The following is an 11,270-nucleotide window of genomic DNA, read 5'->3' as shown; positions in this document are numbered from 1 at the left end:
TTTCAGACTAAGATATGAAATAATCAAGACAAGATTAGAAAGTATTTCAAAAATTTTATCAAATTATTTGTTATATATTTTGAGCATTGCCAGACATATAAATTATTTTTTCTTATCTATAAGATTCAAAATAAATTTATTTGTAGGGGGAGAGAGAAATTTATTTGAATAATTCAAAATAAGAAATCACGTGATTTTTTTTTCAAGAGTTATCAAATAAATTTAATAAATACGATAGAAATCATTTTTGTCTATAATATTTTCAACATTTCATTTTTTTCAGCCCATATATTGGTTAACAAACACTATCTAAACGGGATTAATAGTAAGATTTGACTGAAGCAAAACTTATTGGGGTAATATAGATAGTCCATTACATGCATTCAAGAGGTTGAAATACAGTGATGTTGTGGGTTCGAATTTATCTCCGTGTGAATTACACAATCACCCGTGCTTATCTAAGGGGTCAAGTCCCTAAATTTCGACTCACAACAAAAATTATCTATGATCAAGGAATTTCTCTAATTTTAAAAGATTTAACTAAAACAAATTGGTATAGAGAAATCCAATCTTCAAAATCTTGTTGAAAGATATCCCCCCAATAAGGGTAACGGCCATACATGTTGATAAGTAATAATATGACAAAATTGTTAAACTCAAACTGGTATGTTTGTTGTGAGGAATGAGTCATCACCTAAGCCACTTTGAGAGTCTAAACATTTTTAATTTTGAAAATATTCATCTGTATCACAATTGATCTCAAGTCTATATAAAGAAAACACTAGTTACGATGGACGTAATTATATATTATTGAATCTTTTATCATGAATTTGAATAATAACTATTTATTGGTTCATAGAAAATGGAAAAGAAACGAGCTAAATCAAATGAGGAAAAGCATATTATATTCTATTAGTAGGAAAATAATATAATATATTAATACCATTTTTAAGTATTAAAGTGAACGATTTTATTATATTATTCACGTCAAATAACATAATATTTGTTTGATATGAACAAATTAAGAAATAGATGAGTGGACATGGACTTGTTGAAGGGTGGAACCCACACACCTATCCCCTGTGTTAACCTGTATTGACGAACATATCATATTCAAAACCAAGATTAATTGAAGAGTAATCACCAGTAACATTTGTTCATCCAAATTGGTAGCTAGAAAGTGATGGGGCAACGCACGTTGTTTGATGTCATTTTCAAATAGTTTACTAAGCATAAGAATAGAAGCACAAAAATAAATAGTTCTAGATTCTTTTGCATCATAATAGAAAGACACACTTTAATGTAACCAATTTTGTGAGATATAACATTTATCTTACAAAGATATTGGGCCAAATCTTTTTTTTTTCTTATATTTTGATTTTTTTTATGTAATCACTTAAATTTTTTGTTATTTTAATTATATCCCTAGATTTGCATTTTTCACTCAATTTAACACTTGTACTTTGATTTTTTTTTTTTTGTGACAACTCAAATTTTTTATTATTTTAATTATACCCTTAAATCTATATTTTCAAGTCAATTTTCAATTCTATGTACTTTGATGTGAAAAAAATATGACATGTACTTTTATTATCTTATTTTTTTTTATATATGAAAGTATAATGGTTAAATAAATTAAAAAATGTAATAGAAATAACGAAAAGTTTGGATTGCCACACGAAAAAAATGTCAAAATATAGGAATTAAATTGACTAGAAAATCAGATTTATAAGTGTAATCGAAATAATAAAATGTTCAAGTGACCACACAAAAAAAACAAGAAAGTACATGAATAAAAATATGGATTTGGCAAAGATATTGATACAAAGTGAAACCCAACTGTGAGAAGAGTAACTGTTTCTTGAGTGTCAAATTTGAAGCACAAAAATAGCTCGAAGACGTTGTTATAATAAAATATTTGAATGATCACACAAAAAAATATAGAAATAAAAATATAGATTTGGCCTAGATATTGAACAATGTGAAACCCAATTGTGAGAAGAGTAATTGTTTCTTGAGTGTCTGATCTAAAGCATAAAAACAGCTTAGAGACGTTGTTTCGGCATTTTCAATCTGTTTTCAAAATTGAAAACGGTTGAAACGTTTTTTGGGTTGTTTCTGAAAATTGTAAATTGTTATGGGGTCGTTTCGCAATTTATATAAATTGGCCGAAAACACGTTTTCGATGACAACCACTCAAGCGCTCACTCATGCACGTATCCCGAAGGCTAAAGCCTTATTTTTTCATTTCTTGAGTGCAAAAGGTGAAATCCCTCATCTTAAGGGCCCCTCACACACTGTCCCATGCACGTGGGAGAGGTTAATCACGGTACACGACGACCTCCAATGTAGGAGGTACAATGCATAGTGCACACAAGAAACCACCCCATAAGAGGATGAAACTCACATACTGTGGCTGCCATGACTCGAACCTGCATGCTTAAATGCAATCTTCTACCATATACATTATTTGATTTGTAGCCAAAAACAGCTTCAAAATGCTGATTCAGGGGAGCTATTCTTAGGGGTGAGCAGAAAATCGGTTTAGCTGATTAAATCGATTCGAATCGATCGGTTCGATCAGTTTGACTCGGTTATCTATGATGGGCGGTTCGAGTTCGGTTAAGTTTTTATAAAAATTTTATATAATCAGTTCGGTTCGATTATTTGGGCAAAAATACCCACAAAAATGAACTAACTCGCACCCAACAAAAACGACTCGTGCTGTTGCAATCGCCCATTCTGTCCATTCCTTTCTTCTTCCTTCATTTCACTTGCGCGTCAGTGAGTCACGGTGTGATTCACACCCGATAGCCTGCCCGAGTCGAGAGATCGCCACACAGACCCCCCACTCGTCGTCAACCTTCATATCGTCGTTACCGTCGGAGTCGAATGCCTTTGTCGTCGATTTCTCCCCTACCCAACCCAACACCCAATCCCCCTCACTCGTCGTCGTCGTCAAAGCATCAACCCACAACCCTAACCCTAGGTCTTTGGCGGCTAACCCTCACCTCGCCATCATTGTTAAACCCAAACGCCTTCAAGCCCTTCACACTTCATCGTTGTTGTGTGATTTGGTTCATTGATGCTTTGACTTGGCTTTGTGATTTGGTTCGTTGGCTTTGCGATGTCGTCGTTTCTTTTTTAATTTGTAAGTGTATTTCTGTTTTGTGATTTGATTTCAGATTTGGTTCTGTTTTGTGATTTGCTATTTGTTTAACCTATAGATACATCATCCATCATCCCAGTCGTTTTGTTATAATATGAAATAAAAATGCATCAAACTATAAGAGACTTCATTGCAAAGGCAAAATCTAGACATTCTTTCCCCCAATCAAGACATATTCGATTCTGTTTTTGGATTGTTTTTTAGTTTAATTTTTGGTTCGGTTAGTTTAAAATTCAAATCGGTTATTTCGATTCAATTTTTGAGCTATTTTTTGGGTTCGGTTAGTTCAAACTCCAAATCGGTTAATTCGGTTTCGGTTATTTCGATTAGTGTATTAAGTCGGTTCGGTTCGGTTATATCCATAATAATGGTTCGATTCGGTTAGATAAAATGAGACTATTCGGTTCGATTATAACCAAATACACACCCCTAACTATTCCCATACTTTATGATCTCTTGAAATTGATAAGATTAATTTGTTATATTATTATTATTATTTTAATAGCAAAGTTGCATGAATGAAAATGACTTATATCTAAATGATTATCCCACCAATTTTACACCAAAATAATCAGTAAGTTGAAATGTGGTGCCGTGGAAGGCTTGGCGTTTGACTTTGGGCAAAATTGGTTCATCGTTAGAAAATGAGTTTAATGGTGAAATTAGGACCATCCAGTCCACCTATCAAATTAATTAACATAATTACAAGTTTCTATCATAATGATAATAATAATGCTACCTCATAATTCTTTATTATCTTCTAAATTTGTGATTAATGTTTGATTCCTATAAAACAATCAAGGGCACGTAATATAGAGTGTCAGTGACATGACAAGCAAGGGCATGTTATTTTGCTAGCTCCATCGTCAGAAAATATTTAATGTAACTGAAATATTATATTATATTACGTTATATATGGACATAATAATATTACAATCTAGTTATAAAACATTTATTGAAATCTTGATTACAAGGTAGCTGGCGAAAATAAACTCTATTTTTGTTTTGCATATGGTTGAACCATCATATCACATTAACACAATGATGTAGTTTCATAATTACATTGAATGAATATTTTCTGAGAGTCTCGTGCCTTTGAACACCGCCCCTGTGCCATTAATAAGAGAAATATGTGCCCTTAAAGTGTCCTAAAAAAATATGGAGACGAATTAATGAATAATATATTAATGTCAATTTAATAGGTTGGAAATTTGATTATCGTTTTGCGCGAGAATTAAAGGCCTAACTTATGATTTACCTCCTCTGACGTATCGAGGGTATGAGTATCGGAGGCTGTATAAGAACGATCATCTCAAAATGACATTTTTGTCGTTATATGAAAATTTGAGCGGAGTGGAGCCATCAAACCACTCAACTTTTCAAGCAAGAACAAAAATGTTATTTTATTTATATTTGAGGCAAATTAGCTCATTTGTTTACGAGTAATTCAATGTTTAATTTGACAAAAACTTATTCGAATCCATTCGTTGACAATGTTTAATTTGAGAAAAACTCATTCGAATTCGTTTGTTGAAATAAACGAATTAAATTTAAAATTATTTTTGAATCTCAATTTATAAATAAATCAAAATTTAACTTAATAAAACTTAACTCATTAAACCTTATAAATATATTTGATTAAAAACTCGTAAATACTAATAAATTTGATTAAAAGCTCATAAGCCTGTTCGATTAGAAATTCACGAAAAGCTTGTGAACAAACTCCTTTATAATGTATTAATATATTTAAAATTATTATATATATTAATTTAATTATTTAACATAATATAATATATGTATATATAATAAAAATAAATAAATTAAGTTTAACCAAAATAACAAGTTCTATCGAACTCAAACTCGAGTCTAGAAACTGGCTCACAAGTCAAATCTAAACTTAACAAAACATAGGTCGATAAGTCAAATCTAAATTTAACAAAACATAGGTCGGCTCGATTCGATTATAACTCTAAGTTTATCAGTGCCCCACCTTCGTTTTCCCCGTCATTATTCACAAGTAATAAGGGAAATGCTCACTTAAGTCCCCTTTGTACAAAATACCCTGTCCCTTCTGCCTTCGCCATTGCCCAACGCCTACATATATAGGACTTAAATGGATAAAAAGAAATGAACGAAGACGATAGCTTGAATGGTTTTGAGAGATCTAAACATATCTACAATCCATCCATACTATTTTTATTCTAGTTTTACAACAATGGCAGGAATGACCAAGTAAAGACCACTAGAGGACTTGAAGTTGATGAGCTAAATGGGAAAACACAGATAAGCTGCTACCATGCTTGCCAATGGAACAGAGATGTTGTCGTCAACTAACCCTGCAGTTGGGAGGGACTCCACAACAGTTGCAACGAAGGAAACTAGAGCCACTCTTTCCACAGTCCAAGCCCAATCCAGCTGGAAGAACCCAAGGAGTGAAAAGTAGTAGAGCATCCTGGCACACAAACAAAAGGCGTGGAGATTGCATTTCAAATGGAGTAACCTGATATAGTGTCGGATGAAGAAATGGTTCGACAAGAAGAAAAGCACCAAAACCCACCCGAGTGAAATCAAGAAACCAAATATAAACATGGAGATGCTACCAGCCCAACTCTTATTTTTGTTATATGGGAGTTTTTCGGACCCAAACCTTCTTCCTATGATATCAGCAATGCCTACAAAGAATGAAGCCAGAATGGAATAGTTTAAATTACTGAAAGGCAAACTAGTTCAGGTGTCAAGAATTTTACCATCCCCTCCACACATCATTGCAAGTGAGATCACTCCAATTGGTGACTCGCGCCAAAAGACTAGGACGCACAAAATCAAGATGAGAACATAGTATAAAGGACCTCTAAGCAACTCTCTACAAAAGCATGAGAAAAAAAAAAAGAACTAAATTAGAGGCTTATCACCAGTAATGTCAAAAGGAACGAAATGAGGCATAAAATATCAATGATGACGCTTAGAGACATTACTCAGGTTTTCCCTCTCGGGTAACAGAAATTATTAGTCCTTCACTGGTAGCAAGGGAGAGGCCATAAATGAGAAGTCTTAAGCAATTTGCAAGAGGAACCACTGAAGCAAAGTAGCGAGCCTCTGGTGAGGTGCTATTCTACGATTAAAATGATCCACAACATCATTAGCCAAATAATATTTCATGGTGGAAATTACATAGATGAAACGAGAACAGAGGGACCTAGCAAAAAAAAAAAAAAAAAAGCTAACCAGAAAAAGAAAGAAAGAAAAGGAAATGAGAACAGAGTGACTACCTGAATATAGGCCAGCAAACCATGAAAAGCAACCCAGATAATATATGAACCAGTTTTCTGCTCAAACTCTGCTCAAAGGGGTGGAATATGAATAACACATGATGGGACGCAGATTATGTAACTGAATAAAAAAAACTGTTAATAAAAAACAAATCTTTTTAAAATTTAGCTCATGGGAGTATTAGATATAATTGTGATGAATTCTTTGTCAACATAAAAGGAAATGAAAGTCGTATCTTTGTGCCAGGAGATGTAACAAAATTGTGAGCTGCCTTTGTAAAGAGTAACTAAAGAGATGAAAAAGGCCAACGCCTAATTTCATTCCCAGCATCCTTGCTTGAAACCAACTATTTCATTCGAAAATCAAAAAACCAATAATGGTGTTGCTTATTTCATGTATTGAGAGTGGACCTTTTACATTCATCCAAAAGCACAAGCTTGATCACCAAAATATCCCAATACCTACAAGTTATTACAAATAAAGCATTTATGCAAAACTACACAATTTGGTATTGACGAACTGGACGGGGACATCTTGGAACCCTTGCCAAAACCCCACCGATACTAGATATATTTCTGAAACCATTCCTCAGTCATACATTGTTTACTCTCAGATGCACTGGCAAGAGTAAAATTTTTTCACATATGGAATGTGACATCGTCATTAAGTATAATTTTCGTTCGTTACTTAAAATTTGATTCAGTGATGCATCACATTCCAATACTTAGTTATACAAAAACAACGTACAAGTCTTTATTCAATATGTGGGATAGGCTATATGAATTTTAGCTCTCTAGCCATTTTCATCTATGAGCTTTTCTTAATGCCCTTATAACTAATATCATATCTAAGTATCTTCCACCAAATTTTTCTTGATCTTGCACTACCTCTTTTGCTAAATACTTTTTCCATCCTCTTTTGTTAAATATTTGTTCAATTCTATCCACTCTTCTTACAAGAGCCTCTATTGGGCTTCTTTTCATATAAATAAATCATTTTAATCATGTTTTGCTTATCTTATTTTCAATAAAAGCCTTCCGATCTTATTAAGAATAATCTTATTTTTAATCTTATATTTTCTTGTATGACTGCACATCTATCTTAGCATTCTCATTTTTATTACTCATATTTTGCATATCTCTCACTTATCTGACATCATTTTTTATTTAAGAATCACATTAAATAATATATAACTAAAAAATACCCTTTTCTCCTATACATTTTCATACATCTATCAATATATTATCTAGTGTAACTGATATACCATTCATCATCTTTTTCAATACTTGCTTTATATTTGATTTGGCATCACATCACATCAAAGTACCCTAAACCTAAACTTCAAAAAATCCTCGGACAAATAGTAAATGGTTAAATTCATAATGCAGAAATAGTGAAATATCAGTAACAGAACTGTGATTACAATAAATACAATACCAGATTTTTCGTGTTGCAGAAAGTAACTTCAGCTCCTAGATTGGCCTCACTGCAAATTCTACTTCTGTTCTAGTGTACAAGATTATCTTACTCATTATTGTTAAAATTCCAATTTTACTTATATGATTTTATGATTTTACGTTTTGAAAACCCCCACGAATCAAATTTCATGTAAAATTCAATTTGGGATAAAATCCTATAAAATCTAGATTTTACAAGTATGATTTTATAATTTTATGTTTAAAAGACCTCAAACGATTCAAAGATCTTCATTGATTTAAGTTACAATTTAGAGAATACTTACAACATCTGAATGTCATATAGCATCTGATATTAGAACTTATATAATATTTTGCTTTAAATTGGAACTTGATTTTACATTGATTATATAAATTTCAATGTTACGTAACATCTCTAACATTGATTGTATAAGTTCTAATTTAATTGATTTAATATTGGTTGCATAAGTAAATTAAGAGAAACGAGTAATTAATTAATGAATCACTCAACCCCAAATTGAGATTTTGCTTGATTTAATCAATGTTAAATTAAGTAAAAATTGTAACTTAAATATGATGAAAGACATTAAAAGTATCCTCTAAAGAATTTTAAAAAATATTTTATCTCTAAATTACTTATATTTTATTTCTGAATAATCTATACCAATCTGTTAGTTTTTTATCTATATTTTAGAAGTATCATTTTTTGAGTTATAATAAAAAATAATCATGTTATTAAATAATATTAATTTATTTTTATAAAATTATATTATTATAAATATATTTATAAAAATTAAAAAATATTTTTAATTATTTTTAAAATTTTACAATTTTACAGCTACCCTTTTCCCCTTAAATCCCGATTTTAAGTGCCTTGCTTTCCCAAACCTGTTGCTTTCACAATAATTGCTTTCACCAGTTGTCAGGGAAAGAAAGAAATGGTCCCAGGTGCAATAAATGGTGATTTTTTCTATATGAAGAGTCCTTTTTTTTCTCCCTGCCTACTTCTGGTTTTATCTCAATTCTCAGTTTTATACATCAAAAGGTTACTTAGCAAGTAACCTCCGGAGCTGGTCATATTCATACCTAACCACTAGAAAGTATGAATCTGCGGGTTTAGCCCTCTAAAATGAAAAGCAATCGATGACCTCAAAAGAATATTGAATAGTGTCTAAACAGAGATCGAATCAAACCCTATGCATCAATTTTAGCTCAGAATGGACCGTGTAAGATCATTTATCTTACGGAAAATAACTCGGTTCACTGTGATACCGAAATCTGAAAATTGCAACTGAGAGAGAAGAAAATTCCTGTGAGAGAGAGAGAGAGAGAGAGAGAGAGAGAGAGAGAGAGCTTGAGACCTGTTCTATGAAATTGCGGCGGGTGAGAGATTCGAAAGCGGAGACGAGCGTGTATGCGCCGGCCATTACAACCGCCGTTGCGCCGGCGTCACGCACAAACTCGCCGCCAACGAGAGCCACGGAGCCGCTGCGGAACCGGTAGGTCGCGCGTGGAGCACCAATATCGCCGCCGGCGAACCAAACTCGCCTCCAGGCTGAAGGAAGCGAGAGCGGCCGGGGCTTGTTGAGGAGAGACCGAGACGGCGACAAGTGCTTGCGGGTCAAGGGGGCGACGGGAGGCCCAAAGCTCGTCACAGCAATAGCCCCCATTTCCATCTCTCTCTCTCCCCCCCTATAGATAGTTTCGCTTTCTCTCCCCAAATCTCACTCTCCGCGTGCGGCTTATGCAGCAGTCCCAGTGACAGACCCGGCTCATGCCTCTTCTGGGTGAAGCTTTTCCATGGCTTTTGCGCGAGTACATGGAAATGCTATCACCAACGTTTTGCGGTTCCCGAAACATTCCCTCTTCAAAGGGTGAAAAAACGTTTTTTAGTCATTTTTTTAATTTTAAAAATATTTCTTAATATTAAAAAATATAAAAAATATGTTTTCCTTTACAAAAATGTTTAGAGATAGACAAAATTGTATTTCTAATTCAAAATTTTTAATTTTTGAATATATTATGAAATTTATGTTTTTTAAATTAAATAATTATTTTTATAATTTTTATATTAAAAATTATATTTACAAAAAAAATTATTTTTTTTTATTTACTCATTCATTTTTTTATTTTTTTAAAAAATATCAACTCTCTATTTTTGTTTCGTATTATATCTGTTTTTCATTTCTATTTCTGTACAACCTAATCACTAACTCTTTCAAATTTTTATAATACTGAGAAATTCATAAATGTTTTATCTAAATTAATAATAATTTTATCTATTATTCTTAACAATAAATTTATAGGAGTTGTTTGTCAAATGTATTAATATATTATGTTTTGTGTTATATTAAAATAGATATATGATACACTTTTGTGATAAATTGTGATCTAAAATTTAAATTTAGTTGTGATTTGAACACATATATAATTGAAGATTTATCTTCTCCACAACTGATTTTATGATTAAAATATAGATTTATATAAATTTATTTTTATATACATTTATGGATAAGTGATAAATCTATAAATAAGTGCATAATAATATAAAATTATTATAACAATATCATCATAATAATGTTTTATTCTTTTTACCTATAATTTATCTCAAACTTTATTTTTCATATAAAATTTTTGTGTTATTTTGTGTAATTGATAATTTGATCGTGGTTTGTTTTTTATCTTAAATTTGTATAAAAAAATTACAAATAAGTTACCTTAATTACAAAAATGTCATTTATTGAAGGGTCCGTCCATACAAATTTTTGACATATTAGGGATTATTAAATTTATCTAGCATTATTAGCTTTTTTTTTTATTTTCTTAATTTGATTTGTTTATCTTAGTGTATTATATTTGGTAGCTTATATAGTTGATATCTAATTTAATCAAAAAAAAATTAGTAAGGGAAATATTATTAATATTAATAATAATTTAAATTAAATGAAAGTATAAGACTAAACCTATATTTTTATATAATTACTTAAAATTTTCGTTATTTCAATTATATTCTTAAATTTATATTATATTTTAAAATTAATTTAATATATATACTTTGATTTTTTCGTGTGTCAACTTAAGGCTACGTTCTCTTTACTTTTTAATTTTCAATTTTGAGTTTTGAATTCATTTCTAGTTTTCTGTTTTGATAGTCTGCTTTTAGAAAATTGAAAACGCGTTCTCTTTGTCATTTTAAAAAATTATTCCTCAAAATAGAAAATTAGAAAACGTGTTCGCTTTGAAATTTTGAAAATAATTTTTTAATTATATGTTATTCAATAAATTTGATTATTTAATAAATTAAAAATATTTAATGTTAATATATTATTAAAAAATATATACATTTTAAAGTTAATGAATTTTATAATATTTTTTTTCATTACAATAATAAAATA

The 11,270-nt window shown here is 31.0% G+C and overlaps 1 protein-coding gene across 1 annotated transcript; it reads right to left on the bottom strand.

Moving 5' to 3' along the window:
- Positions 1-5,130: 5,130 nt before the first annotated feature.
- LOC127798540 (probable phytol kinase 1, chloroplastic) lies at positions 5,131-9,716 on the bottom strand. Its single transcript, XM_052332165.1, has 6 exons — positions 9,237-9,716; positions 6,439-6,506; positions 6,145-6,276; positions 5,917-6,032; positions 5,727-5,841; positions 5,131-5,621 (listed from the first exon to the last, which is right to left on the bottom strand). Exons 1-6 carry the CDS (start codon positions 9,549-9,551, stop codon positions 5,435-5,437), a joined length of 933 nt encoding a protein of 310 aa, XP_052188125.1. The 5' UTR covers positions 9,552-9,716; the 3' UTR covers positions 5,131-5,434.
- Positions 9,717-11,270: the final 1,554 nt, after the last annotated feature.

The sequence above is a fragment of the Diospyros lotus genome, chromosome 3, assembly GCF_014633365.1.
Source record: "Diospyros lotus cultivar Yz01 chromosome 3, ASM1463336v1, whole genome shotgun sequence".
In the NCBI taxonomy this organism is placed as follows: domain Eukaryota; kingdom Viridiplantae; phylum Streptophyta; class Magnoliopsida; order Ericales; family Ebenaceae; genus Diospyros; species Diospyros lotus.
The sequence above is the reverse complement of the archived record's forward strand: the minus strand, read 5'-3'. Positions and strand labels throughout refer to the sequence as shown.

What these genes read in the sequence shown, in the direction of transcription:
- LOC127798540 (XM_052332165.1), bottom strand. Translation starts at nt 9,551, where the DNA reads ATGGAAATGGGGGCTATTGCTGTGACGAGCTTTGGGCCTCCCGTCGCC. An exon ending in ACCCGAGAGGGAAAACCTGA is followed by an intron (nt 6,033 to 6,144) that starts GTAATGTCTCTA and finishes ATGCTTTTGTAG; the next exon opens with AGAGTTGCTTAGAGGTCCTT. An exon ending in GGTTTCTTGATTTCACTCGG is followed by an intron (nt 5,622 to 5,726) that starts GTGGGTTTTGGT and finishes TTTGTGTGCCAG; the next exon opens with GATGCTCTACTACTTTTCAC.